At 50.9% G+C, this 25,773-nt stretch overlaps 14 protein-coding genes across 14 annotated transcripts; 7 read left to right on the forward strand and 7 right to left on the reverse strand.

Annotated features, from left to right (window-relative positions):
- Positions 1–80: 80 nt before the first annotated feature.
- Positions 81–690, reverse strand: BCR37DRAFT_375941 (RNA polymerase, subunit omega/K/RPB6). Its single transcript, XM_040868489.1, has 2 exons — positions 633–690; positions 81–590 (listed from the first exon to the last, which is right to left on the reverse strand). Exons 1-2 carry the CDS (start codon positions 656–658, stop codon positions 155–157), a joined length of 462 nt encoding a protein of 153 aa, XP_040728461.1. The 5' UTR covers positions 659–690; the 3' UTR covers positions 81–154.
- An 81-nt stretch (positions 691–771) lies between these two features.
- Positions 772–992, forward strand: BCR37DRAFT_390469 (uncharacterized protein; the record flags this gene model as incomplete). The annotated part of the gene is made up of 2 exons (XM_040870858.1): positions 772–885; positions 936–992. The coding sequence occupies 2 exons, from the start codon at positions 772–774 to the stop codon at positions 990–992; spliced, it is 171 nt and encodes a 56-aa protein (XP_040728462.1).
- A 21-nt stretch (positions 993–1,013) lies between these two features.
- BCR37DRAFT_375942 (mitochondrial carrier domain-containing protein) lies at positions 1,014–2,224 on the reverse strand. Its single transcript, XM_040868490.1, has 3 exons — positions 1,387–2,224; positions 1,239–1,346; positions 1,014–1,197 (listed from the first exon to the last, which is right to left on the reverse strand). Exons 1-3 carry the CDS (start codon positions 2,071–2,073, stop codon positions 1,138–1,140), a joined length of 855 nt encoding a protein of 284 aa, XP_040728463.1. The 5' UTR covers positions 2,074–2,224; the 3' UTR covers positions 1,014–1,137.
- A 105-nt stretch (positions 2,225–2,329) lies between these two features.
- BCR37DRAFT_375945 (ATP synthase complex subunit H-domain-containing protein) lies at positions 2,330–3,083 on the forward strand. Its single transcript, XM_040868491.1, has 3 exons — positions 2,330–2,396; positions 2,526–2,592; positions 2,684–3,083. The coding sequence occupies exons 2-3, from the start codon at positions 2,568–2,570 to the stop codon at positions 2,953–2,955; spliced, it is 297 nt and encodes a 98-aa protein (XP_040728464.1). The 5' UTR covers positions 2,330–2,396; positions 2,526–2,567; the 3' UTR covers positions 2,956–3,083.
- Positions 2,847–4,045, reverse strand: BCR37DRAFT_353820 (uncharacterized protein). The gene is made up of 2 exons (XM_040868177.1): positions 3,664–4,045; positions 2,847–3,616 (listed from the first exon to the last, which is right to left on the reverse strand). The coding sequence occupies exons 1-2, from the start codon at positions 3,990–3,992 to the stop codon at positions 3,073–3,075; spliced, it is 873 nt and encodes a 290-aa protein (XP_040728465.1). The 5' UTR covers positions 3,993–4,045; the 3' UTR covers positions 2,847–3,072.
- A 3,925-nt stretch (positions 4,046–7,970) lies between these two features.
- On the forward strand, positions 7,971–9,110 carry BCR37DRAFT_375950 (uncharacterized protein). The gene has a single exon (XM_040868492.1). The coding sequence runs from the start codon at positions 8,099–8,101 to the stop codon at positions 8,516–8,518; it is 420 nt and encodes a 139-aa protein (XP_040728466.1). The 5' UTR covers positions 7,971–8,098; the 3' UTR covers positions 8,519–9,110.
- Positions 9,111–10,583: 1,473 nt separating this feature from the next.
- BCR37DRAFT_375953 (kinase-like domain-containing protein) lies at positions 10,584–12,668 on the forward strand. Its single transcript, XM_040868493.1, has one exon. It carries the CDS (start codon positions 10,638–10,640, stop codon positions 12,456–12,458), a length of 1,821 nt encoding a protein of 606 aa, XP_040728467.1. The 5' UTR covers positions 10,584–10,637; the 3' UTR covers positions 12,459–12,668.
- A 24-nt stretch (positions 12,669–12,692) lies between these two features.
- BCR37DRAFT_409081 (kinase-like domain-containing protein) lies at positions 12,693–14,362 on the reverse strand (the record flags this gene model as incomplete). Its single annotated transcript, XM_040872148.1, has 3 exons — positions 14,319–14,362; positions 12,896–14,274; positions 12,693–12,832 (listed from the first exon to the last, which is right to left on the reverse strand). The coding sequence occupies exons 2-3, from the start codon at positions 14,001–14,003 to the stop codon at positions 12,693–12,695; spliced, it is 1,248 nt and encodes a 415-aa protein (XP_040728468.1). The 5' UTR covers positions 14,004–14,274; positions 14,319–14,362.
- A 72-nt stretch (positions 14,363–14,434) lies between these two features.
- On the forward strand, positions 14,435–14,677 carry BCR37DRAFT_390475 (translation machinery associated TMA7; the record flags this gene model as incomplete). The annotated part of the gene is made up of 3 exons (XM_040870859.1): positions 14,435–14,464; positions 14,505–14,566; positions 14,611–14,677. 3 exons carry the CDS (start codon positions 14,435–14,437, stop codon positions 14,675–14,677), a joined length of 159 nt encoding a protein of 52 aa, XP_040728469.1.
- Positions 14,444–15,587, reverse strand: BCR37DRAFT_375956 (uncharacterized protein). The gene is made up of 3 exons (XM_040868494.1): positions 14,611–15,587; positions 14,505–14,566; positions 14,444–14,464 (listed from the first exon to the last, which is right to left on the reverse strand). Exon 1 carries the CDS (start codon positions 15,534–15,536, stop codon positions 14,718–14,720), a length of 819 nt encoding a protein of 272 aa, XP_040728470.1. The 5' UTR covers positions 15,537–15,587; the 3' UTR covers positions 14,444–14,464; positions 14,505–14,566; positions 14,611–14,717.
- A 1,020-nt stretch (positions 15,588–16,607) lies between these two features.
- On the forward strand, positions 16,608–17,020 carry BCR37DRAFT_18266 (uncharacterized protein). Its single transcript, XM_040866295.1, has one exon. The coding sequence runs from the start codon at positions 16,733–16,735 to the stop codon at positions 16,952–16,954; it is 222 nt and encodes a 73-aa protein (XP_040728471.1). The 5' UTR covers positions 16,608–16,732; the 3' UTR covers positions 16,955–17,020.
- On the reverse strand, positions 16,807–18,030 carry BCR37DRAFT_375958 (survival protein sure-like phosphatase/nucleotidase). The gene is made up of 3 exons (XM_040868495.1): positions 17,371–18,030; positions 17,091–17,332; positions 16,807–17,053 (listed from the first exon to the last, which is right to left on the reverse strand). Exons 1-3 carry the CDS (start codon positions 17,981–17,983, stop codon positions 16,961–16,963), a joined length of 948 nt encoding a protein of 315 aa, XP_040728472.1. The 5' UTR covers positions 17,984–18,030; the 3' UTR covers positions 16,807–16,960.
- A 248-nt stretch (positions 18,031–18,278) lies between these two features.
- Positions 18,279–22,949, forward strand: BCR37DRAFT_390478 (putative death-receptor fusion protein-domain-containing protein; the record flags this gene model as incomplete). The annotated part of the gene is made up of 1 exon (XM_040870860.1): positions 18,279–22,949. One exon carries the CDS (start codon positions 18,279–18,281, stop codon positions 22,947–22,949), a length of 4,671 nt encoding a protein of 1,556 aa, XP_040728473.1.
- Positions 22,915–25,740, reverse strand: BCR37DRAFT_375963 (vacuolar protein sorting-associated protein 35). The gene is made up of 2 exons (XM_040868496.1): positions 25,488–25,740; positions 22,915–25,449 (listed from the first exon to the last, which is right to left on the reverse strand). Exons 1-2 carry the CDS (start codon positions 25,675–25,677, stop codon positions 22,994–22,996), a joined length of 2,646 nt encoding a protein of 881 aa, XP_040728474.1. The 5' UTR covers positions 25,678–25,740; the 3' UTR covers positions 22,915–22,993.
- Between the last annotated feature and the right edge of the window lie 33 nt (positions 25,741–25,773).

A 25,773-nucleotide genomic window follows, 5' to 3' on the forward strand; every position in this document is an offset into this window, starting at 1 on the left:
TGCAGCTGAGTCGACTACAGCGGAGCCGCAACCGAGCGCGAAAAAGGCCAAGGCTGAGCAAACGCCTGAGGCAGCGGTGGAGGAAGGCGAGCTCAGAGAGTAGATGCAACGCTTGAAATCAAAATGTACAACTCATGTCTAGGGAAACAGCATATTATGAGACGATCAGTTCTTGCACCGACCAGTCTTCATAGCTGCCATCCGGCAGGAATCGTCGGATGAGCAGTGGAATCTTCTTTGCACTGAGCTCCTTCTGCGCAATCACCAACGGATCTGTCTCTCCTTCGAGAGCAACAAGCACTGGCGCATTCATACTGATTTGCAGAGCCCGTGTACCGAGGATTCGTGCTTTTTCATACTTTGTCATGTATGGTGTGGTTTGACGATCGGCTTTCGCAACAGCGCGCGCTTTGCTATTCTTTTTAGCGTTGCCTGTACCATTGACTTGGCCAGCACCGCCTGTCGGTGCAATGACCTCCATGTCGCCGGTTGTGCCGCCTACGCCAGCTTCATTCGCATCTGCATCGTCGTTGAAGTCTTCATCTACTTGCTGTTCGTCGTCGAATTGTGGCTCATCATTATATGTCATTCTGTATGTCAGATGCAAACCCACCACCCAAACGGAGTCTTACCCCTCGTCATCGCCATTGTCAGACATGGCTGCTAGCAGGTGTTGCTATTGTGCGTCGTTCTGTCTTGCGACTTTTCAAATTTTGCAAGACGACGAGAAGCGCGACGCCGAGGACTTGCACACTACAACCAACAAAAAGCATGGCGCCGAAGCGTATCAATCGGCCACAGGCAGAGTCCGTCTTCAGCAAGGCACTGACTGCCGCTCGTAACCCAGAGAACTTGTCGCTCGTCTTTTCAGCAGGCGTCTTTGCCGTATGTACCGACAGCGCTTCAGCAGACGAGAGACTAACACCTGACTGTAGGGAGCCGTTGCGTTTTTGCAATCACAATGGGGAGAATACCTTGTACCTCAGTTCTGAGTTTGTACGACAACAGCAACTTTCAAAGATAATCCCTCGTCTATACGCTACAACTACAATCATGATGTACTTGAAATGCTTTTGTGGCTAAATCAGCTCCGCACCTGCATACTGTGCTGAGATGAATATGATCACCATCGACCTCTTACTCTGATTCTTTTTCGCTGGGTTCATCCAGATAATTCTTCATTGCCTCATACGAGCCCTGTTGTTAGCTTGTCGACATGGACTGAGGATGTAACGCACGAGATACAGGGATAAGCCCATACTTGTCCAAATGATGCGCAGGTAAAGGCCCTTGAAGAGCGCTTTAGCTCCTTCCTGCCGAACCGTATCCTTGGCTACTTTCCACATCTGCAAAGTTAGCTCGCAGTCACACCATGACTGCACATACGGTGATTTGTTCATCTCCTTTTTGGTTGAGCATGACTTTTGTCTTGATCACATCGAGCGGCGTTGTGACAGCAGCAGCGATACTGCCACTCGCTCCAGCACACAAACCAGACTCCCATGCCATGAGCTTCTTTTTGCCTTGCCGATGCTTATACGCCTTCTTCGCAGCTTCGTACAGCGTGAATTGAATCGCCGTGACAGGCACATTTCGAAGGAGAAGACCAAGATATCCTTGCCATAACCCCTTCATATCCCGTCCCTGTATCAACTCTTTCAAGATCTCACGAGATGTTTGATTCGCATGCTGTCCGCCACCGCCTGCATGTTGTCCAGAGGCGACTTGTGCACGTTGCTTGACAATCTCAGCGGGAGCAAGAACAGCACAGGAGAGTGCCTCTGCCAGTGTACTCGCCGTTAAATGATTCGCTGGGCCGTGTGAGCCCAGGTTGAGCAGACCAGCTTTACACTGCTCATAACTCCAGAAAAAGAGGGCAGCAGAGGGAACTGTACAAGCAACGACTGACCCGATACCGCGGTAGAGGCCTGTATAGCCTCCATTCGCCTTAAGGCCACCTTGTGCTTGCGTACGCGTTTTGATGGTATCGAGCGGGAAAATGAGGGAGTCGACTGCCATTGCGGCAAAGGCTCCACCCATCAGCGAAGACCAGGAAGAAGGAGCGTCTGCCATGAGATGAGATGGTGATGTCAGGGGTCAGAGAAAGCTTAGATGAGAACTGGGGAGAAGTTCAGTGAAGGGCAAGGATGAAGGGCAGAGGAGATGAAAGCAGTTTAGATGGAGGCAACGGAGCAGCTGTGTCGCCCAGAGAAGCAAGACTGGTGTATATATGGTGTATCTAGTCCAATATATAATTCGCCGCGTATGGTGCTTACCCTAACCCCGTCTTCCAACTCGGATCCGCAACCCAAACCCGGAATCTGCCCGACAAAGCACACGCAAGACACAGTCTCTCTAGCCTCACAGATACATCATGAACGCACTCAGGATCGCCGTATGTGCACTCCGAGACAGTCTGTTGGATGAGCTGGTCTTTTGACCGAAAGCGAACTGGCAAAGATGGCTGCTCATCCATTAAATCAGACTCGAACACAAAGCTCTTCTTTTACTAACAAGCATCTCAGTCAAGGGCCGCTGTCCGTGCTCCCCTCTCAAAGAGGACCTTCATGTCTGCATCAGTCGCACGAGCAGGTGAGTTGCTGCCCCTCTCGCGAGTGAAGCAGTCTATATGACAATTTAACGCGCACAAGCTACAGCGATACAGTTGCTAACATTCACGCAGACATCGTCACAGATCTCTACCTCAAGCAGGTCAAGGAGTACAGGCCCGCTCCATCCAAGGCATCCGACTCTGAGGGACAAGTGAAGAATTGGTCCGTTCCTGCTGCACCTGCTGCGCCGCAAGAGCTCGGTGATGTCTCCTCCGAGCTGTCCGCTTATGAGTCCTCTGAGGCTGGTGGTGAGGCATCGGCTGGATCATCGGGAAGTGCTGCAAAGAGCGATGAGGGCGATTGGTTCGAGTTGGATACTGCTCCCGACCATGTCCACCACTAGACGTACCTTCTGTACCAGGTCTGTCCGTTTTTGATACTTGATACAAGTCAAAGTAGATAGAATTCATGTGCAGACAAACCATTCTGCTACCAAGGATATGAAGACTAGAAAGTGAGCCTAGATACCACGACCACCCGTAACGGGAAGCGTGATACCGTTGATGTATGAAGCGAGTGGGCAAGCCATGAGCAAGATACTGGCAGCTGCTTCATGTGCCTGTCCAGGACGTTGCAATGGAATATCAGCAACGGCATTGACGCTCACGGCTCCCTTTCCACGGCCTGGAATACCGAGAGGGACAGCCTTACCATCCACCATCATCACAGCACCATCTCCCTTGTCGGCAGTCAATCGTGTCTCAATGTAACCAAAGGCCACTGTGCATGAACGCACACCAAACATACCCCACTCCTTGGCAATAGTCTTGGTGAATCCTTCAACACCAGCCTTGGCAAAAGCGTAGTTGATTTGACCCGCGTTACCGTGGAGACCGGAGGTGGAGGAGATGTTGATGATGCACTTGTTGGCACCATCCTTCTTGCGCAGATAAGGTGCAGCGGCACGTACGAGACGGAAGGGACCTGTGCCGTGGACGGCGAGCATGGTGTCCCATTGCTTGTCGGACATCTTGTGGATCACACCATCGTAGGTGAAACCAGCGCTAGGTAGGATTAGCCATATGCTCCACAAGGAACACGAAGGACTTACTTGTTGATGATGACATTGAGCTGACCATACTTCTGGACGGTAGCGTCCACCAACTTCTTGGGGAACTCAGCATCCATGATATCGCCACAGATAGCGACAGCTTCACCGCCCGTAGCCTTGATCTCTTTCACGACACCTTCAGCCTTGGCAGCATCAATGTCACTGACAACGACTTTGGCACCTTCACCGGCAAACAACTTTGCAGCCGAGGCACCGATACCTTGTCCCGAACCGGTGATGATGGCCACTTGGCCAGCAAGGAGACCACCCTTGGATGAGTAGTTCTTTGGGTCGAGGTGGTTTGCAACTTGGTTAAGACGGTCTGCCATTGTGTATAGGTTGGGTAATGTAGAAGAAGGGAAGCCTGAGGTCAAGATGGAGGTCGAGGTCGTTGGGGCCCCGCAACTTCGCGGAGACAAAAAGGCGCCGAGACCCTAACCCAGCATATGTCCAGATGGGCAGGAATTGAAATCTTCCCTGTCGCGAGAGTATTCATGCTCTGCTGTTTGCAGTCATGACCAGGCAGCTTCTATCAACAGATCTTGATCCCGAGGTCTCGAGTCTCGACATGCTCATACAATGTGGCTCAGCTGATACTTCCATCCTTCGCTAGGGTCTGGCCACGTTTTATATGCCAGCCTTGGTCAGACCACCTCTGCTCAAGCGCCAGCATTGCCAGAAGCGATTCTCGCTCGTGACACTCACAATGCTGAAACAAGTCAAAGATTCTTTGAACCTCTATTGCATTCACCGTGTGTTGCATCTTTCATCCTCGCGTCCAACACATTTGTAATTTTCGAGCCAGGGGTCGAAGCACACCACACATGACCAAATTCTGGTGAATTGCCATATCAATGACCTCAATGTCCATTGACCTTGTCCAAATCGTCATATCTAAGCTATGGTCGCCATAAACTTGACCTCTCCACTAATTCTCCATAGTCCAGGGGTCTCAGCCATGACGCTCGGTTCTTCATGGTGCAGCGGAACTCTTGATCTTGCAGCGACAAACGTGCACCATCCAATATCTATCCGTCATGTCACACAAGCTGACAGCTCTGTCACGGCAGATCGACAACATCAATGACGTGACACGATGAAAGGGTCAAAGAGCTGATGTGGCGAGCTAGGGAATGCTCGTGACGATCTGAAGCACGGACATCCGTGCACTGGTCACAGAAACAAAGCAAAACGCGTAGAGGAGACGAAGACGCAGACAGTGCCTTGGTGGGGTATCAGAATCCTCCGTGTTGGGTTGAGCATAAGGCCGCTCCATCTCAAGGAACGTAGTGCAATCATGCGCACGTTCCTGAATCCTGGACTTGATCCCACTGCTCGCCAATTTCGCCTTTCGTCACCTGACAACAATATCACCTTTTTCTTTTTCATAAGCGCTCCGTCGCTTGAGCACTTGTCCAAAGTATCCCGTTGTCGGCATACACTCGCCCAGTCCAAGGCTTCAAGTCTTGAAGCCTTGGAATCTGGAATGTTTGGGCGTTGAGAGAACTTGAGACTCGAGGGCGCACGCCGTACAGGTCGGCATTGGGAACGCGAGATTCGGGAGCGCGGGTTATTGCCCCTGATGAGTCCGTCTGATAGTCAAGTGTGCACTGCGCAGACTCTCGTACATGGGCATAGCGAGGGCGTTTGCATCTAAAGAATTTCCCTAAAGACATTGTACGAGCGTCAGCACACTCCGATAATCTTTGAGTGCGGGCATCGACATTGATTCAACAAGCAGTTCGCATGTGAGTATCAGCGACTGATGACTTCATGCCATGCATCAACTGCCGACTTGTCAATGCGATCGTCACAAAGTTGACGGAAGCTAGGCCTTGGCCTCTGATCAGGGGTAAAACAGCGTGGCCACTTCGTATACGGTCAGGCCTAGCAACTTGACAGCAAGCCGAAACCAAGTGGCAACACTCTGTTCTTCTGGCATTAAGATCGCTCCCGCTGCAGGAGCTTCTTTGGTTCTGATCAAGATGACGAGATAACCATGCAGGAACAGCTGGCCGTGCATCGGGGTGACGGAGTATCTTGCATAGAACTGATTCAACCGAATCAACCCAAGTCCAATCGACGGCCCGAGGAAATCTCTGCTCAGTCTGCTGTGCCCCAACTTCCCAAGATTAAAATCATGAGGGGAGCCCGATGGATTTGAGTCGCATGACGTCGTCTTAAAAAGTGGTGCAAAGGAGTTTTTTCGTCGTTTCAGATGGCCTTGATTGAATGGTGCCAGGGGTCTGTCCGTTGCAGCGACTGAAGCGACAGCGCAAGATCAGTGCATGAACGCTCCTAGTTGTTTGTTATACAGGACCGGCTGGGCTGCTCAGACGGAACGGAGATGGCAAACAGACTATACGCATCTGGTGGAGAGTCTCGGAAAAATGTGTACTAGCCGCGGTGAAGCAGCATCCAAGACAGCGCGGGTTCGATGCAGACAAGAAGAGACGGCAACTTGGCAGCAGAAGTTCCAGATCTGTATCTACCGCATCTGTTGGTCTGGTCACCTTTCACTGCGATATAACCGCCAGATATCCAGGATTTTGGTCGAAGAGGCTAGTGCCGGGATTTTAAGCGAATACATGTGAATATGGCAGCAACGATGCGTCTGGGCCTTTCAATTAGAGCTCGTAGTAGCAGACTGGTGCAGAAGATCCCATTTGACATGCCCACACTAGCAAGCGAAGACCAGCTGGCCAAGTGGTGATGCTCCATCAAGCATAATCTTCTATCATGCTTGCACAGACTTGTACATGGGGTGCCGTCTAGTAGCAATGGCATCGGGACATCATGGCTTGCTCGAGTGAACGCCGACACATTGCACTGGAGTGTCCAGAGGCACGTATTTGGGTTGAGACGCTACTACCCATAGTCTGACCGTTAGTCAATGCACGGATGTCCTTCGCTTCGAGCCTTTCGTTGCTGTAATTCACGTCATGCCCATCACAAGTCTTCCGAAAGCGTGGCATCCCGTAGATGCGTTGAATTTCGCTCTGTCACTGCGATATGGTCGCCAGCCTTGTTTACTGTGTAAGGACGTTCCTACGGTTCCGGCAATCAGAACTGTGTTTATTGATCACTCGAGCCTCTTGTCTTGTCGTTGTCGGAATTTGCAAGATCTGGAAGGCAAGCGAGTCCGCAGTACGCACTTGGCCGCGCCGTTGAAAATTGACGCGCCACTTGTGCGGAATAAGCGATGTCAACCTTCGTCAACTAGCAAATGTCGCTTAGATTCAGAGTCGAGTGAGACATGCTATTCATTTTGCTCATGAGACTTGTCGGACCAGTTGGTGAGCTGCCAAGATGTGTAGTGTACAAACCAAACTCGGAACTCGGATGACTTCATGGTGGCCGACCGCGTCGCAAATGAGTAAAGCCGCGTCTCAAACCATGTCTTCCGTTGACGCTCCAAACGCCGGCGTCGCCGTAGATGTCTTCAGTCTATGCTTCGATATTGAAGCGATATATTCGTGTATTGTGATTTTGACAAGATAGTAGCCTTCGTGTTCTCGTATTTGCTAGTCGCAGCTGATAATGGTGAAATCACATGAGGCTGTCTGCGTCGCTTCAACAGGCGTCTTTGCATCGGCTTCTAATTGAGCTCTTCGGGTCTCAGCAGCTGGCACCAATCAGCCGTGCAGTATGACAGACTGAGCAAGCATTGCCCAACGAGACTCTGATAGAAATTACACAGTCTTACCCACGGTACGAGGCAGCGGAACGTGAAGACAAACTGTGCATGTCGGAGCTTGCATTCAGCAGCGAATGTCTAGACTCGATCTTGATGTCACAAGGCATTCCCGCTTTCTTTGCTCACTCAGCGGGCTGCGGTCGACTGTACTGATGCGTCCGTCAAATTGTCGGTCTCTCGCGATCAAAGAGTCGGAGATAGCGATGCCGTCTCTGAGCTGTCCTGAAGATGAGACACTGCCGTTCGCTTGTCAATCGAGCTTTGATCTCTGTTATTTCGTCAGAGCTCAGGCCTTTTAGGACCAGGTGGCCGCTTCCATCCATGATCAAGGTTGAAAAGTAGGCGAAACGATCTTAGATGACGCGAGTCTGTTTCATCTTGCAGTCAGCGATGAGCTAGATTATAGATGTAGTCGCTTGCCGAGTTGCCGCCTTACGATCCCGCTTTTGTCGCCTGCCACCCAATTCTGAACGACCACTTCCGCAACCAGTCCCAACCACGATGGGAAAGCTACTGCGCACGACGGGAAGCTTTAATCACGAGAGTCGCGGGAGTCGGGACACACCGCTGCCGATTCACGGTCCGTCTTTTCGAATCAACAACGACCATACTAGGCTACTCTATGAAAGACCGCCGATTGCTGGTTCATATTAGCCCGTCTATGTGAAACGCATCAGCTCATCAAGCTGATTCAGGAATAGCAACCCCTGGTTATAGTATGCTATTACGTATCGCTTTATGGGACTCGTAAGAAAACATCGAGCAATTTATCTTCATGCAACATACATTTTCGTTGTATCGTCAGTGAGTGGACAACAGAATAACGGAGGGACCGAGAAGCATAGATGCACGACGGGCAGGAGCAGGGCTATCCCGCAGGTCCGCAGTCCCGTCAATAGCGTCTCGCTAATGCTAGCTGCAGGTCAGGCATTGTCTGTGTGCCCTGAAGCGCTAAGCAAAGCGAACCTCAGTGTAGTTCAATTCTTGCAGATTCGTCCTGCAAGACTGCAGTTTTTGAAATCAAGCTCAAGAAGTAGCTCTGCCGGTCAAATGGCTCAAAGCGGACGGTCGTCAGCTGGTGTATTGAGCGCACAGATCCCGTCTGTCAAGGACTGTCAGGCACTTGTCAGTGCGTGTCAGTTTGTTAACAGTCTGTGAGTCGTTCTGGAGCTTTGATGCCTTGAATCATATCTAGCGAATATGCGTCGGACTATCCTTGATACTATTCCTCCAGACTCCAGGAGTCCAGGGTGGCTGCATCCGGCGGCGATGAACTAGCAGCGGCGATCCCGACAATGCAGCAAGGATTCTTTAAGCCTGCTGAGCATGAGATGCATATTGTGATGAGGCACCCCAGGCCATAAGAGATGCCGAAGCTTAGGACTAGTGGTCTCATACTTAGCAGGTGCTCAGAACATTGTCTTCTCCTTGTCGCGTGTGAAGCTTGAGTATGGATTCGATCGGACGTATATGATTGTTCATTTGAACCAGTACTTCTACTTGGGCATGTCTGAGCTGTCAGCTGCAGCATGCAAGATCTGACAAGTTGACACGGATTGCAGACAATTTGCAGTCTAGACGTGCTCCAAGCCTGGGCCTTCTTAGTTCTTACCGAGTGTCGGCACCAGCCAGGCGTAGCGCTTTGAAGCACGTACGCGCGTCCTTGACAATGGCATGATGTCAAGTACGAGGATTTGGTGTTCGGGAAGTGTTTTATAGCTACGCACTACTGCTGCATCCGTAGAATGGCTATGGCCAGAGCTTCTTGGGGTTGACCTGGAGAATAGATGAGAGCCACGGCCACCGAAATTTCTCCGGCTCGCCCGTCAGCTGCATTTTTGACGCCGGTAAATGAAGTGAAGGAGCCCGCGTGTGTGAGATTTGAAGGCTGTCAAAATAAAGGCATTTCACCAGCCGTCCAAGATCTAGCCCTGCAAAGTGTCGTCTACAAATCCATTCATCGCCGCTAGTGGCAAGCGTCAAACCTTATTCCTGTGATGGCGAAGTAGCATATCAGCTGCATATGCAGTAGCGATTCGTATCTCATGACATGCTGAGGTCGTCTATAGTGTTTATGCATCCCTATATCTTATTCCATCAACCTGGAGCCGACTCTCACCTGAGGCCTCGCCTGACGGCCTGGACTTCGTGGGCTTGCCTGATCGTAAGGCTTGCATCTGTTCGTATAAGCATACTCGTGATCGCGTAGACCGTTTAGCCCGCCTTTCAGTCTGTGAACCGCGCATGCACCGATACTATTAGTCTGTGCCGCCTGTGCGGACGCGAAAAAAAAAAAGAGCGAATGAGTGGCCGTTGAAAATCCTCCATGCATGCACTGATCAACATGCGCTTTGTGCCCTGGCCTGGGCCTTTGACCATCATGACGCTCAATCACATTGACCATCTCATGGCCGCCTTCTTCAGCATGGATAGTAAGGATTCAAGACTACGTGGTTACCGTCGTGGTATTGCTAGTATGGTACTGTGCGGGTCCGACCCCGCGCGTCTGGCCATCGTTCCTTCACAAAGAGAAGACATGCTTTGTTTGCGTGTCAGTCTATCAGAGTCTTTGTGGTCGAGATGCACGACCATTTCCTGAATAGCGAACACCGAGTGCTCGCATTCGGTCATTGTTGGATAGCCTGATTATCCGTGATGCTCAAGGGTCGCTTCTTGGCTGCATGATCAGGCGGAGATCTGAGCGTGCTCTAAGCTCTTCTACTCCTCTATTCTAAAAATGCAACTATGCACTGACTTGGCACTGATAGCAAAGACCTTGGCGAGGGAGCATGGCTCGTCATGAGTCATGGCCCTTTGTGCACATGCCCTGTACATTGGAATGCTGGGCAATGGCGTGGTCCATGCTAGAGACAGGGCGTGACTCACGCTGTGCCAAGTCTGTCCAGGGGTTGTGAGTCAGTGTCACACCTGGCACAGACCACCTCCCTAGTGATTGCCTCGATGTAGAATGTAGCACAGACACTCAGACAATGCCAGACACACACTGACTCGCTTGTCTCGTAGCAGACGGGGCTTCCTTGCCTGGGAAACTGCGAGCTGGGGCGGGATGGGTTGTGGAATAAACTGGCGGAAGCAGGAGTCTGGGCAGTTTATGTGGCTGCTGGCTGGCGAGATGGATGCGCGCCCCCTTGCTTCGAATTTATGTCACCGCAGACACTTCCCGCTCACAAAATTGGACGGGAAGCACAGCTCAGTCAGTCGTCAGTCAGTCAGTAGCAGAGACAGACAGAGCCCATGAAGTTGGCAAGAACCCAAAATGCGCACAACCAAAAGGGCCCCAATCCCCCCCGACACCAACAGCTATATCCATACACCAGCGCCTCCCCTTCTCACAGCAGGCCCATCGCCCTCGACACCCACCAGGCATCGACCACCCTCTCACCCAGCGACACACCACCCAGAGCGACCTTCTGCGACATTGGCCGGTTTCAGGAAAAGAATTACCGCACAGTCAAGGGCTAGCAGTATCAGCGTTACACAGCGCACACGGTCAGCGACACGAGCGAGCACTCAACAGGGCTCACAGGGCTTCCCTATCCCTAGCTCCGCGCACATCATACAGACCATGACACCCACTCCGGAGTCGCGCCTCGGCCACCTCCTCGACGGCCACCTGGAACTCGTCGGCATCCTCGGCGTAGGCGCATACGGCGTCGTCTACACCGCCCTCGACATCCACACCAACACACCATTTGCCGTCAAGGCACTCAGCAAACTCGATCTCGACCCGCGGCAACGCAAGTTCCAAGCGAGAGAAATTGCACTCCATGCGCGCGCACAAGCACACCCAAACATCGTTTCACTCATTGAGATCCTCGATGCGCCAGACTGTGTGTACGTCGTGATGGAATTTTGTCCCGAAGGCGATCTCTTCGCTGTCATTACCGATCACGGCGGCTATGTCGGCGATGACGAGCTTGCCCGTAGCGTATTCCTGCAATTGCTCGACGCTGTTGAGTACTGCCACAGCTTGGGCATCTACCACCGCGATCTCAAGCCGGAGAACGTCTTGGTCTGTGATTACGGACAGACAGTCAAGTTGGCTGACTTTGGCCTCGCTACAACCGAAGAGGTCACAGCTGACTTTGGCTGTGGTTCGACATTCTACATGTCTCCCGAATGCCAATCAACAGCGCCGCGTTCCTTCAACTGCTATGCGTCTGCTGCCAACGATATTTGGTCGCTCGGTGTGATGCTCGTCAACTTGACCTGTGGCCGCAATCCATGGAAGCGTGCCTCTGTCAATATGGATGAGACATTCCGTGCGTTTGTCAAGGACCCAGACTTTCTTGCTTCCATCTTACCACTGTCGGAGGAACTAAACTACATCCTCAAGCGTGTCTTCCAGCTCGACCCAGCTCGTCGCATCTCTCTTGCTGAACTCCGTCACCTCATCCTTCACTGCCCGGCCTTTACTGTCCTGCAAGAGGAGGATAGCCTGATGGAGCAAGCTGTCGTTGAGACTGCTATCCCAGCACCCATTCCAGTCATTGAACGTCCCTGTACACCATTGAGAGCAGCCCATGCAGTATACCCACAAGCACCGGCAACACCCTGCACACCCACCAGTGGTCGAGCAGCCTATAGCAAGCCAAACAGCAGAAGACATGAAGCACCACCCACACCCATCACACCCAGCAATGCGCATCATCACAAACGCTCATCACGCCATACCCGGGGTCCTGCAAGTCCGACATCGCCTAGTGCGAGGTTGTTCCTACACCCAAATCATACACCTGCCCTACACTGTACGCCACAGCAAGGTTTTGATTCATGCTCGAGTATCGCAAGCAGTGATAGTTTGTCTTCATTGGCCTTCCACGACCCAGCAGTTCGTCTTGCACCCATTCGTGGACATCATGGGAACCCCATCAGTGTTTGGGATGAAGAAGAGGAAGACGCGCTTGTTATGGCTGAAGAGGAAGAAGAACGTTGTGGCTTGGCTGCACGTCTACCAAGTCATCGCAAGAGACTACCCAAACCAATGACGGCATTGCAAGGTCCACCGCCGCGTATGCAATTAAAACCGCCTGCCGTCTTGCTGGGTGCTTCGGCACCATGTGTGTTTGGACAGTAAACAAGTTCTTGTTCAACATCTGATGACCCCCTCTTCTCAACGCATTCGCATCTCTAACGACCATTCTCACATTCACATGCATTCTTGTCTGGCTATCAGGCTCAACAACATCAATGTTCTATTTGTGGCAGATATTACCTTCCTGGTTTCTCTCTCATAGACTTTCTAGACAGATAATCATACAAGGTCAATAAGATGCCATTCATTTACATTGCATTTGGATACCTTCTTTGATTAGATGCCTTGTCTTGTACTCAAAAATGGATGCCGCAGTGCTTCAGCAGCCGTCAAGCGCCGTGCAGGATCCAACTCCAAGCATCGCTCAAGCAAACTAATCAATTGCAGCACAAGCGGTCGTTCTTCCGCTGAAAGTGCTTGTTGTGCCGCCGTCAAGGCTTGTTGCACACCTGCATCCATCGACTCATCAATTGCATGACCAGGCAGCAAACAACGACGTTTCAGATCCCAGACTGGCTTTGCAGCCACATCCAACCGTTTCGTCATGTCTTGCCCTGATAATGCGTCTGTCTCTACCGATAGAAACCCAAAGCTATCGTCGAAATGGCGATACCCGAATTTACCACGACGTACCATTTTGGCTGGCATTTTCCCTTTCAATCGCATCATCAACCTCAGCATGGCACTATTTGAACGACCCGGAAAGAGAATTTGACCCGTGTACATTTCAAACAGTGTACAACCCGCTGCCCAGATATCAATGCCATAATCAATGCCAGCGCCGAGAATGACTTCTGGTGCTCTGTAGAATCGAGAGGCGAGGTACGCTGTTGCTTCGTCAAATTGTCGCTTCTCATCAGCTTGGTAGAAGCTTGCAGAACCAAGATCACAAAGCTTGAGGGTTGTGCGAGATTGACTGACCAGGATATTGTCCGGTTTGAGATCGCCATGAATCACTTTATGCCGAGCGAGATGAGCGAGGGCTAGAAAAAGTTGTCCCGCATAGGCACGAACAGCACGTACTTGAATCCCGACATCTCGACCAAACTTGCGTAAAACTTCACGCAGGTTGAGGGCAAGATGCTCAAATACAAGACAGAAATGCTCGCGATGCTCAAAGGTGCCTTTGAGTCTGACAATGTGTTTGCGATCATCCGGATCAGCGTCATTCAAGAGTCGTAGAATACTGAGTTCTTGTGCACCGGCTTTTCGCATCACTGCATTGTTACGCGTTACTTTGATGGCGACTGCCTTGTTGTTGTCTTGCTGATCCGTCGCACCCACCACAGCGCTAAAGACGCCACGACCAAGGATGGAAGTGATGGCATACCGTTCATCCAATAACTCACCAATCACAACGCGATAGTAGCCTTCTGCGTCTGCCCATGATTCCCGAACACCAATATCCATCTTTCGAGCAGGTACAGCCGACCCGGTGTCGACTAGAGGTAATGTAGGGACTGGATCAGCAAACATGTCATCTTCAGGGTCTTCCACCGGTTTCTCAGCTGACGGCGGTGCGTGATGCGCCGCAGCTTCCGTACGTGCGTCATCGTCAGGGTTGTAGTCTGCTGCTGAAGCGGCCATTGCGTTGCGCGACACAGGTAGCACATTTTGCTTCTCAAGCTCCAGTGTCTCTGGCGTTCCAGGTGTTGTCGATGATGGTACGAGAGTCTCAGGCGTCAGAGAAGATACAACAGGCGATTCTCTGTGCTTTCTCAAAATCTCAGCACGTAACGCACGTCGCCGTGTAATTTCATCTGCTTCATTGCTGTGTTCATCACTTTCGAAGCGGGCATGTTTGACGGGCCGTTCATCATCTTCTGGCGAATCGAGTCGTTTGCGCAATACGCGGTTCCTATCATGGTCAATATGGGTAGAATCTTGAGGCTCGTTACGAACGGCCTTCTGAGGGTGCATCGGTCGAGTGGTTGCAGTTGTGTCTGTAGATTTGCTTCATGTCGAGAAACGTTTTTGAGCGCGACTTTGGGCAACAGCTACACTCACACCGAACAAAGATGTCCGGTCGACAGGGAGGAAAGCTCAAGGTAGCGAGCCTGTCGTTGTGAAGCTGTGACTAACAACAAGCCGCTCAAGCAGCCAAAAAAGAAGGATGCCGAACTCGATGACACTGACTTGGCCTTCAAGAAGTAAGACGCTCGCACGTTTACCATTGGATCCGCTGACACTTGAGGAAACAAGCCGAAGATGCCAAAAAGAACAAGGCTGCTGCCGAAGCTTTGAAGAAGGGCAAGAAGTAATCAAGGATGCTGCGCTACACTTTGCTACAAAAATGCCATTTCATGCCACTATCTTTTTCGGACGTCTCGTATTGAGTCTATCGCCCTCGACTGTCCAGCCGTATTCCTGTGCGTGTTCGACAATGAGGTCTTGATTCTGCACAAGATCCTCCACCCACGTCGTTGAAGCCGACATGTACGCCGCGCCTAGAACTCCCAAAGTATGCTTTGATATCCGATCATAAGAACGACTCATGAGGCGTTGCTCAACCGCATTGGCTTGTGTATTGTAAAGCTTATGCCACCGGGCATAGTTGCCATGTAGTAGGCAGCCCAGAACGAGATCTGCAAGACCACTGTCTGCTCGCATATCGAGCCGGCATCGATAGAGTTCCGGAAAGTCACCCGTGACGCAAACCAAGTGAAGCAGATACCAGCGACGGACATGTTGTGCATTTTCACTTTCCAATAGATCTAGCTTTGGGTAGAGCTGATCAAGCAAGTACTTGACAGAAGGTCTGTAAGACTCGACATGATCGCGCATGATGGAGAACAGAGCTATGCGCTCAAACACATCTGTAGTGAATGCATCTTTGCGTCCAGATGCGACGATGCCTTCACGCAGGCCGCGCAAGCTTGAAAGACAATCAGAGTCTTCGGAGGCTAGTATATACTTTTCCAAGACTGGAAGCTTAGGATCAGCGTTGACAAGTTTGAGCCATCCAAGAGTAGCAGCGTCTTGGAGCGACTTAAGCTCGTACTTTGCGCACAATTCATCAAAGAAGGTCTCTTGCGTCTCGTGCACCATCAGGCGCTGATCTCCATCAACGCGAGACACGTAGCCATAGCCTTCTGTACGAGCGGCTTTCAACCGGGACATGGCACAAGTAAAGTAGCTTGTGTCGTTGTATTTGCGAGCTTGCTTGAGGACATGCAGAACGATTCATCAACTTTGCTACAACCAACTACTTAAATGAGCTGACCACCTTTTCGTCTACAGTGACCTCGATCTTATTCTCCAGTGTAGCTTGTGACGCTGCAGCAGCTTCTAACCTACGCTGGGCAGTGCAGACATCAGCCTTTGCAGATGCCCAGATACTGCTGAATGGCAATGACAACACCACAAGAGATCTTGCCACAAACGCCAGGTAACCTTGCAGGACAAACAAGTCTGCCAACATGAAAGCGCTCGGTACAATCAGTGTTTGTGTGGACATCACAAACATGGTTTGTAGCGCACCAGACTTCTTCAAACACAATTGCGAGTCAGTCTTCGCAATCTGCCAGAGATTCCAGATGAAGACAAGCGAAGCGGTGCCGACTGCTGAACCAAACGTGAGACTTGCTGCTTGATTCAAGCGAAGCTCTAGTGGATGGCTCTTGCCACCCTGAACGAGTGACACGCTAGACTTGATCGACACTGCACACGCCGCCACCCACATGACCGATGCAGTCAACGATAGAAAGGCAAGAAAACCAAGGATGGCCTGTCTTATGCGCGTCTCGCCGGGCATGACTGCTCTCAGCTGTAGAAGCAACGAACCCAAACTCAGCCAAATTACGGGCAGCACGGAAAGCGTCGTCACGACACTGAGGGATAGCGCACTGCGTGACAAGTCATTGTAGTTACCAGAGATGCGAAAGGCAAGAGAGGTCCAGCTACTTTGCGTGTAGCAGCACTCCAAAACACAGTGGAGGAATAGACAGACCAGGCTCGCAAGATTGACGCGGAACAAGCGAGTTTTTCTCTTCTCTGGCTGCGAACAAGCTAGCAAAACGATTGCTGTCAAGAGCGCCGCTGAGGCCTGTGACGCAAAGAGCGCCATGTATACCTGCAGTTGTCGCAAAAGACCATCCACCTGATCTACGCTAATTGAGACCAACGGTCCTGTAAATTAGCGACCATAGCTGCCGGAGGATTCATACCGGCCGTTTGAGTCAATACTAGGCTGTTCATGGTCGTCATGTCGAAATATAGCACTCAAGTGACCAAATGAGGAGCGACGCTGGTCATCTTATCCTTGGTCCATGGTGGAGTGTTCCTGAATCGCTTCAAACTTTCTGAATGGGCGATGAATGGGAGATGAATGGGTTTCAACGGCTTTCAACGCGGGTCGACAACGCCAACGGCAATTGGCACTCGCAGCCTGCTTTGTCTTACGCGCCGGACTCGCTAATGCATTAGGGTTTGTTCTGAGCTCAAGTTACAATGTCTACAACCGAAATGCTGTCCTATCTCGCACGTCACGCAAGGTGGAATATCTCAGACGATGCTCAGCTTTGTTCACACATGCATGAACTACATTACAACTTGATCTCTCGATTCCTTGTCCCAATATCTTGGTGCATGAAGTTGGCACGAAGCGGTGTCACGCTAATGTTGCGCTCAGCAACGGCCTATCGTTAGTAGGATCAGAATACCGTGGAAGCCTACCCAAGTATCAGAAAGGCGTCCCTGCTCATCATTGATTGACTTTTGCAAGTCTTGAAACCTGGGACGGAACTCGAATGTTCTTGGTTTCGTCTTGCTGGCCTCGCCAGACTCCTCGACAGTCGTATCCTTGCCTTGACTCTGGGCTTCACGCAGAGCATGTTCATCAAGAGGCTTTGCCCTCGTCTCCTGGAACAGCGGACTATGTTTTGCCCTCGTCTCCTGGAACAGCGGACTATGTTGAGCTGTTTGTTAGCGAATGCCTTTTCACGGCCAGACTCACCTTGATGAATGTGTGTCCAAAGGATCTTGTCTTCGCCTGTAGCCATTTCCTTGCAAAGCGGGACGTTGATCGAGTAGACATCGACGCCTTCGTCCCAATTGGCGTAGAGGTATTGACAGAGCTTGACGACAAGCGCTGATGCCTCCTCCACATAGTCCATGGTTTTCCCGTCCCAAAAGGCATAAGAGATGGCTATCGCACGGACACCTGCTCCGGCTCCTTCAAATGCTGCCCCCAGCGTCCCACTTGCGAGAGCTGCAATAGAACTAGTGTTGCGTCCGTAATTAGGGCCCGACAAGATCAAGTCTGGCTTGTCCTGACAGATGTGGTGAATGCCAATCGATGAGCACGTCGCAGGCGTGCCAGTCAAGAGCGTCCAGTCTTTTTCACTTTGTCTAGAGTCGGTTGTTTTCTCAGTCTCAGGATCGTAGAAGGTTTCCAAAACCTTGTCATTGATGAAAATGGCCTTTGAGATCCATGACTTTTGAGAGTCTGGTAGGACTACGGTCGTCTTCCAGTCTGTGTCCTTCTTGATCTGCTGAAACAAGGGGAAGATGTAAGGACTGGAATTTGGTGCAGGTGGCCCGTCATCGTTTGTCATAAGCACATGCATATTTACAGTCTGATGTATGCTACTGTAGTACTTGTGCTGGGATCAGGATCTGTACGTTCTGGCGTAGTGTGGAGTTCACCAGCCGCAGATTCAGATTCAGATGTGGCGCAGTTTCAGTCGGGAAAATCTTGAACGGATGCCGCGATACTCTTTAGACTTATAATACTTCTCGTCAAGGTTGCTCTAATCGCTCGCAGCAGCATGTTGTCTCCCTAGCCCTCACATCAGTGCACAACTTCAAATGCTGCAGGATTTTGCTGCGTCTGGACTGCCGTCGCCTGATGTGCCCAGCATCATGGCGCTGAAGCAATCGCTCGGCAAGGGTTCACAGGAAGAGCTGCTAGCTCTGCAAGATGGCCAATCGCTCTTATCCTCCCTGCTTCGTCGTATAATGAAGTACACTGCTACGGATGACTACCATGTCAGTGTCCAAATTGCGTTTATGGACCTGCTGGCCACATGGCTCTCCAAGGCAACGAAGCTAGCCAAACTGGACGAAACCTGTAAGCCCGAGCTTCGCCAGACGATGAAAGACTTCTGGCGTCCTATCTTTGACTTATTCTTTCGTCGTACGACTATCTCTTCAGCCACAGTGTCTGTTGGTAAAGACGTCTTGTTGAAGGCGCTGCAACTACAATCAGCCCTCTATGAGCTTGGAAGTGTACAGGAAAGGCTGGAATACCTAGTACAAAGCATCTTGGAAATGAGTTCATCAGACAAGGCCGTTTATCTCGCTCTCGAGGTGATTCAAAAGCAAGCATCTTTGACAATCATCACCCAATTGCAGCCCGGTTTTGTTGCTGAACGACTTCCTCATATGAACGACGATACGCTATCCACGTCTTTGGGTCGACTTATTGGTCACATTCTACGTTCGCAGCTGCCAAATGCTGCATCTGACGACACGCAGATTGCTTGGGTCGCTAGTTGGCAACGTCCTCTTGTTGAGGCACTGCGCAACGAAGACGACCTCGTCGTACGCAATATCTATCAGTACATTTTACCTGCTGTATTTCGTGGTCTTTTGCCGGCCTTCAAGCATTTTTTGGTGCTACTCAATGAGCCGGATCATCAAAATCTGTCGAATCAGCGTTTGATGATTGCTTCGCTTCGCATGGCCAAAAATGAGCATCTCATCCCTGAAGCTGATGCTGCGACTTTGTCTCTGCTTGGTCTCGAGGAAAAGATTATTCAGAAGAATATCACTCATGCGGACGTCTCACTCCGTGTTGCCACCCTTGGACTCGTGGTTGAGCACCCAAAGCCAACGACATTTTATACGAATGAGACGCTCGACATCTTGGAGAAGTACTTGCCAGGCTTCTTCCTAGAGACAGACTCGTTTTACCGGAAAGAGGTGTTGGACTCGTGGCGAATGCTACTTGGTCGCTTGCAAGCCTCATTGTACTATACCAAAACAGCCATCAGGAAAGCCAAGCTGAAGGACCAAGACTTGACACCAATCAACAGCTACATTCAGCGCTGCAAGGCCTTCACAACATGGTTGCTCGATCTGCTCAAACATAATCTTCGGCCCGGAGCCGGCTTCCAGCTCGTGACCGTCAGCTTGCAGGTGATACAGATTGCTAGCGGTCTCGGCTGGAGTCCTGCCGGTATGCCTGCGATTGTCAGCAAGTATGCGGCGTTCAAGAAGAGCATGACGCACAATACTGAAACAACAATGGCTTTGCCATTCGATGTGAATCTCTTTGACCGCGAAATGGTACGGCTCATCATTGACCGCCTTGGCGATTCATTCGACGATAACCGGACATTGGCAATCGGTCTGCTTGAGTCGCTGCCCGAGCCTATTGAAGGTTTAAGCAGCTTTGAAGAGGTTAACAATCTGCTTCACAATGCAAAAACCCTGTTACTCAGTACACGCGGGCGCGATGGCGACGGAGGTGCGCGTGTCATGCAATTCGTCTTTCTCAAATTTGTGCAGTCTCAGCAACCCGGAAATGGCGTCCTGAGTACGACTCCAACTGCGTTTGTTGAGGAGATTCTGCGAGGAATTGACACGGATGCGACACGCGCTCAAAAGGATTTACTTTTGATGGCACAGACAGCACCTCTGCATGGGCGTTTGATTGCTCTTGGCTACATTGTTTCGCTTGTTCGGCTCGGGTCAATGCACAGGACTGAACAACAAGCATGGCTTGGTGTATTCGACGAGCTTCTCAAGCTCTGCAAGACAGTATGGTCTACAGTCAAAGAAGTCCTCTGCACAAATTCTCCTGAGGGCTTTCTACCAAGCTCTGTTCAAGACCGGATACATGGCCCTTATCGTGGCCCAGAAACACAAGTCATCCTATCATTCTGCTGGCGTGCCCTCAAGGAATGTAGCAATCTTCTTCAGCGCGTCACTGCTGTCCAATTCCAGCTTCAGGGCGCAAGTGTGCCCATCAAATACGTTGAGGCGACAGGGGATCTTTTTCTTGCTTGGATGTGTGAAATCAGACATCGTGGAGCGTTCACTGCAGCAGCGTCTGACTTTGTGTTTTTGTGCGAGCGCCTCGAACAAAGTTCAATCGATCATTTGAGGAGCCTCCCATCGAAATGGCTCCAGACAAATCTTGGTCACCTGAGCGCCTCAATGCACAGCAAGGATATCACGAGACGCTCCGGCGGCTTGCCCATGTCTATCGTGTCCGCACTCGTCGCCGAAGCCTCAAGCAGCACGCGAACAGTGTTGTTCCAGCGCGCCGTTGATGACTTAGTCACCCTTGCTTCATCACCTGTCGATCATGCTATTGAGAAAGACGACACGATGGAGCTTCCGCAGGTGCATGCCCTCAACACCTTGAAATACATCTTCAACGAAAGTAAGTTGAGCTCAAGAACAGTCAGCTGTATCGAGCGCATTTTCGTGGTAGCCATGCAAGGTTTTAATTCCACGATTTGGGACATCCGAAATTGCTCGCTCATGCTCTTCAATGCTGTCTTGCATCGCTCTTTCCGATCTAAGAAGCCCCGCACAGAGTCACTCATGCAGACATTCACGACGGAGGCGTTTTTCCAAGCATATCCTGGACTTTTGTCGATCGTGAATGAGACACTGGCAGATAGTGTCGATAAGCTGCTACAAGCTGGCCATGCGTCAGTCACAACAGCTTTGTATCCAATACTGACTTTGCTCTCGCATCTTGATGTAAGCGAGAGCTCTGACCGGTGGGACAACATGAGTAAAACTATGCAATTAGTCGATGCGTGCAGCACGAGCGAGATTTGGCAGATCCGAGCAATTGCAGCAAAAGCCCTACCAACATTCATCGAGCGTAGTGAGGTGGCTGCCTTCGTGGTGTCCAGCCTCAACAAAGTCGACATTGCCCAGCAGAATCATTTGCACGGCAAGCTTTTGCAGACTCATGCATTGTTTGCATATCACCTTGCACGCACGAGGGACCCAGGTTTTCTCAATCAGCTGTATGGCGATGTGACGCGTGCACTCGTCTCTCACTTTGTCACACTCACTTCTGACAACAGGTCTGCCATCACAAGGGCGCATCTCTTGCAGATTCACATCGACTTCTTTACGCACAATTCGCTTGTCGACATTTCTCCTATGATTGTACGTCTGAAGCAGATGGCTGTCGACTTTTCATTCCGTTCTCTTTTCAAAATTAAAAGTGAATCTCGAACGCCTGTTTTGGGACAAGGGGTACTTGATCGTGTCATGACGCTTGTTGTCATGCAAGCATTGGCCGAGAAAGGTTTCAAGCAATTTGGTGACATGTCGTCTGGAACTATCGTCAAGCGACTCTTTGAGCATGAATCTGACGATGTTCGGCTCACAGCGTATGCAGCGTTCCCTGGCACATTCGCCGGAACAGCCATGTTGCGCTCTCCAGTTGTTGCAGAAGCATTGACTCTCCAGAGTGTCAAGGAGACATGGTCCCAGACTGTAATCACAGCTCGTACTTGCTTGGCTACGCTGCCTATATCGAGTAACGCTTCAGTGGACCACGAGTCATCCCATCTTGTCCAGCGGCAGTTCGAAAGATTCTGTGGCGATATAGAGCGGTCAGGTAACGCAAGTCCGCTTGTTGATGCTTCACTTGTTCTCGTTGGCAGGCTCATCCAGAAGATGCCCAAAACAGCAATCGACGTTCAGCGCTATCGATGCATGCTTGACAGGTTCAGCGATGAGTATATGCCACTCGAGTCGCGACGTGCTGTTGTCAGATCACTGGAATCGTCGGGTCTCCTCAAGCTCTTCATGAGCAAGCAAAATTCACTCTTGCAGCACGAATACGCTTCAGTGCTTCCTATCGTCCTGGACAGTCTGTCCGACGATGACGACGAGCTCAGAGAAGAGGCTGCTGCTTTGGTGAGTCAATTATTACCAGAATCTTCTCCGATGCGCCCAGAAGAAGCGCGTAGTTGTCTGCTACGGTATTGCATGGAGCTCCACATGAATTCGCCCACAATACATCACATACTCGCTGTGTTCGCCACAGGACTTCCGCGCTCCTTACTCAGCGAGGCCAAGCCTGCATCGTCGACCCTTGTGCGCAAGCTCATTGAGCAGCAAGTAAACGCAGCGCTCGAGCCATCTGATTTGCTCTTCGCTGTCGAGCGACAGAATCTGTGGCGCGACCCTGTCGAAGATTGTCGAGTGGCCTTGCAAGCCCTGTCTACTGCTGGTAAGCTGGATGCGAGTGCGGCACAATTGCTCGCAAGGTTCTCCAAGTCTGGCTTGTCAGTTCTCGATGCTTGCATGACCAAATGCGGTGTTGATGGCGCGCTGGGCTGGTGTTCCGATGCCGATCTCTTCAGCTTGTTCAACAGGGTGCTGCAATGTACAAGGTTCGCTTTGTCTAGCCTCAGCGTCGAGGAGGACCGCAAGATGATGATTGAAGAGTGTTTGTACACTCTCAATCACGGTGCAAGTGGGAAACGGTCACGGGTGGAACAGACACGACTTCACGAAAGCTTGGGAAAGATTATTGCGGAGTACGCATAGACTTATAGTGTGCAAGCTTGCTGTGCCTGACTTCATTGCCTATTCTACGCAAGCACTTCTTGCCAATGCTCTTCTTCGTCCTGCTCCTTGCGAGTCCGGATATGCTCCAAGGTGCGCTCAAAATGAGCGACGATGAACTCATGCAGCTTGCCTTCGTGATCCGTCAGAGCACTGGTACTCGTCACTATGGCCCCTCTTCCACCTTCAACTTGTTCCATATTTTCTAGATTTTGCCGAATCAAATCAATCAGACCATTGATGAACTTTGGTAGGATGGCGTCGTTGCCATGGTCGAAGTAGTAAAGGTACCGGTCAAGAATCTCAATGAACAGCTGAATAGATGTCGCTGTGTCCATGCATGCGTCTGCAATTTTGAGTGCTTTTTGGAGACACTCGAGAACACGCTTACCATCTCGAAACAAGGTGGCGACATCCTCTTCGCCTCGTCCTGGAGCGTCTGTTTGCCACCACAAGTGGCTTGCTGCCAGAATAGCCCTCGTTTGATCCGGCTTCTTGAGCAGCTTGGCTCCATGTAAAGCGCATTTGGTAATGAGTGTGTCGTAATTGTCCTGCGTAAAATTGCGGGTCTGTTGCAAGGCACTGACAACCATGGCCACAGCTTGATACTGAGCTTTTGATTCCGAGATAGCTTCTTCGTAGATGGTGAATGCTTGTGCAAAGAACTCATAGGCCACCTCCTCCGATCCTGCTTGATCTGCAACCTGTCCAGCGAAGAGGAACAATCGCATTGCCTGCTCAGCACAACCGACGCATTGGTACAATGTGAGTGTGGTCTGGTGTATGAACTTGAAGACAAGACCATTTTGTTCACTCCAGCCATCATCGATATGCTCTCTAGCTTTCCACTTACGAGCCAGTCGCAAAGCCGCCACCACAACGGGAGGGAATGTGTATTTGATCTTGTCGCCCCCCTCCTGTAATTGGCGACGAGCAATTTGAAGCAATTTGAAATCAACATCCAGCGTCGGTCCCCGAAGCAAGTGCACGATACGCGCCAGCCAGCCTTGCTCTTCAATCGACTCATCTGATTCAGCATCTCTAGTACGACGGGGCTGTGCACTACCATTCGCCACTTGGACAGGTGGTCCGGCTTCACAAATCAAGACCTTGAGCAAATCAAACGTTCCTTCAGCTTCTTCGACAGACTCAATCGCAACACGTTTTGAAAGAAGAATCTTGGCAACTGTCGCAGCAACTGACCTGCGGATGGCGTAAGATTGCGCATGAAGAAGAGGCACAAAGGAGGGTATCGCCAGAACCGTCATGAGCGAAGAATAGGTCTGAATGGGTGCTTGCAGCAATTTCATGAGATTGTCACGAGCATCTGTTGAGTGGAGATCCGTCGAATCGACGTGCTCCTTTGTCTTTTGCTCCGCGTAGGATAGGATCTGATCAATGTAATCGAGCTGTGTTGGATAACAGCTGAGCGCAAGGTTGCATAGGCTGACCAGCATCGCAGACACATCTTGTATCTTGAGCTCTTGTCTCGATTGCACCAAGCTGACAATCTGGTTCCAGAATATCTCAAACAATCTGATGTCCACTGGGATGCCTCTGTATGTTTCTGTTGACTGTTCCTTTGTGGTCTTTGATGAAGCCGATGCCTCCCCTTCTGCTTCGGTTGGCGTGTCTGCTGCTTCCACTGGCTGTTCATCAGTCACCTTGGTTCCGGCGAGTCGTTTTGACAATGCTCGCGCTGCTTGCTCCTCCTTGCGTGCTCGCTCATCAGCTGGCTCGTTCTCAGTCTCACTTGCAGCAAAACTCGCCAAGCGATCAATCATCTGAATAACCACTTGCTTGACATTTGCGTGTGGATTCAATTTGCCGACTGCGGAGAGGAACTGGTCGAGTGTGCGTAAATGGTACTCATCAGGGTAGACTTGCGTGACGACTTCCAATAGATATTCTTGAGCGAGGACATCTCGGCATTGCACCACTTGCTCAAGCACAGCAGGCAGGATGACTTCCGAGTAAAGAGCTAGATCAATTCCCTCGAGCTGGCTCAAGCGTACGAGATTGGTACCCACGAGAGTCTTGAGCTCTGTACGTTCCAACTCCCGCAGGTGTCGCTCTCGAGAATGTCCCTGGTGCTGTAAACGGACCCAGAGCTTATTCATCTCAATGAAATTGGTGATGGTGAATTGAATCGAGTCTTGCAGATTGCCTTGTGGCCCATCGTCCGTACCAATGGGCATGTGATCTCGTGTTTGGCCAGAGAGGTAGTGACGAAGGAAAAGACCACGGATGGGATGTTGCACGCCGCGGCTCATCTCCATCATATCCTTTGTGATTTCCTTGACAGGCGCACCAAGCATTCCCATGTAAACACCGCCAACGGTGATCATCAGATAGAGTCGCGGTACGATGTTTCCTGCATACTGGACCAATTCATAGAGATCGGCCAAGTGATGGCGTCCACTGGTGTGTGCTTCTTTCAGGTAGTTGGTCAAGTAGCCAAGCGCATCAAACACAGACATGTCTAGAATCAGCATTGAAGCTCACAGAAGGCTAACTCACATAGTTCATAGTACTGCTTGGGTCCAAGCGAACTGGTTCTCAGCTCAGAGAGCATGGTACTCGCATGCTTCAAACCGTCCATCAATTTGACATTATCCAAGCACTGCACCATTCTGGTCTTTGAGACGCGAACCGTTGTGAGCGCCTCTTCGAGCGAATGAGCATCTTCTGGAGCTACCTCTGCAGACATGGCTAGGCTCACTAGCGCGTTGCTTGGCGTGCAAATGCGTGGGTCGTGTCGTGGATGTCGTTGCGCGCCGTCAATTCGCCGTCATCGCCAAACTGA

This window comes from Protomyces lactucae-debilis (genome assembly GCF_002105105.1).
Source record: "Protomyces lactucae-debilis strain 12-1054 chromosome Unknown BCR37scaffold_1, whole genome shotgun sequence".
NCBI classification, from domain to species: Eukaryota; Fungi; Ascomycota; class Taphrinomycetes; order Taphrinales; family Protomycetaceae; genus Protomyces; species Protomyces lactucae-debilis.

Excerpts from the sequence above, each read along its gene's own strand:
- BCR37DRAFT_375942 (XM_040868490.1), bottom strand. The coding sequence starts at position 2,073 with ATGGCAGACGCTCCTTCTTCCTGGTCTTCGCTGATGGGTGGAGCCTTT. Across the intron at positions 1,347-1,386 it reads AAGGAGATGAACAAATCACC|ATGTGGAAAGTAGCCAAGGA; the intron begins GTATGTGCAGTC and ends CTAACTTTGCAG. Across the intron at positions 1,198-1,238 it reads TGGGCTTATCCCTGTATCTC|GGCTCGTATGAGGCAATGAA; the intron begins GTGCGTTACATC and ends AGCTAACAACAG.
- BCR37DRAFT_375958 (XM_040868495.1), bottom strand. The coding sequence starts at position 17,983 with ATGCATGTGCTTATGACAAACGATGACGGGCCACCTGCACCAAATTCC. Across the intron at positions 17,333-17,370 it reads TTGGACACACATTCATCAAG|CTCAACATAGTCCGCTGTTC; the intron begins GTGAGTCTGGCC and ends GCTAACAAACAG. Across the intron at positions 17,054-17,090 it reads GACGCCTTTCTGATACTTGG|GCCGTTGCTGAGCGCAACAT; the intron begins GTAGGCTTCCAC and ends TACTAACGATAG.
- BCR37DRAFT_375950 (XM_040868492.1), top strand. The coding sequence starts at position 8,099 with ATGGGACTCGTAAGAAAACATCGAGCAATTTATCTTCATGCAACATAC.
- BCR37DRAFT_375941 (XM_040868489.1), bottom strand. The coding sequence starts at position 658 with ATGTCTGACAATGGCGATGACGAGGG. Across the intron at positions 591-632 it reads GACAATGGCGATGACGAGGG|AATGACATATAATGATGAGC; the intron begins GTAAGACTCCGT and ends TCTGACATACAG.
- BCR37DRAFT_375945 (XM_040868491.1), top strand. The coding sequence starts at position 2,568 with ATGTCTGCATCAGTCGCACGAGCAG. Across the intron at positions 2,593-2,683 it reads TGCATCAGTCGCACGAGCAG|ACATCGTCACAGATCTCTAC; the intron begins GTGAGTTGCTGC and ends ACATTCACGCAG.
- BCR37DRAFT_375953 (XM_040868493.1), top strand. The coding sequence starts at position 10,638 with ATGCGCACAACCAAAAGGGCCCCAATCCCCCCCGACACCAACAGCTAT.
- BCR37DRAFT_375956 (XM_040868494.1), bottom strand. The coding sequence starts at position 15,536 with ATGTCCCGGTTGAAAGCCGCTCGTACAGAAGGCTATGGCTACGTGTCT.
- BCR37DRAFT_375963 (XM_040868496.1), bottom strand. The coding sequence starts at position 25,677 with ATGTCTGCAGAGGTAGCTCCAGAAGATGCTCATTCGCTCGAAGAGGCG. Across the intron at positions 25,450-25,487 it reads CAAGCAGTACTATGAACTAT|ACATGTCTGTGTTTGATGCG; the intron begins GTGAGTTAGCCT and ends TGCTGATTCTAG.
- BCR37DRAFT_353820 (XM_040868177.1), bottom strand. The coding sequence starts at position 3,992 with ATGGCAGACCGTCTTAACCAAGTTGCAAACCACCTCGACCCAAAGAAC. Across the intron at positions 3,617-3,663 it reads CTCAATGTCATCATCAACAA|CGCTGGTTTCACCTACGATG; the intron begins GTAAGTCCTTCG and ends AATCCTACCTAG.
- BCR37DRAFT_18266 (XM_040866295.1), top strand. The coding sequence starts at position 16,733 with ATGGGAGATGAATGGGTTTCAACGGCTTTCAACGCGGGTCGACAACGC.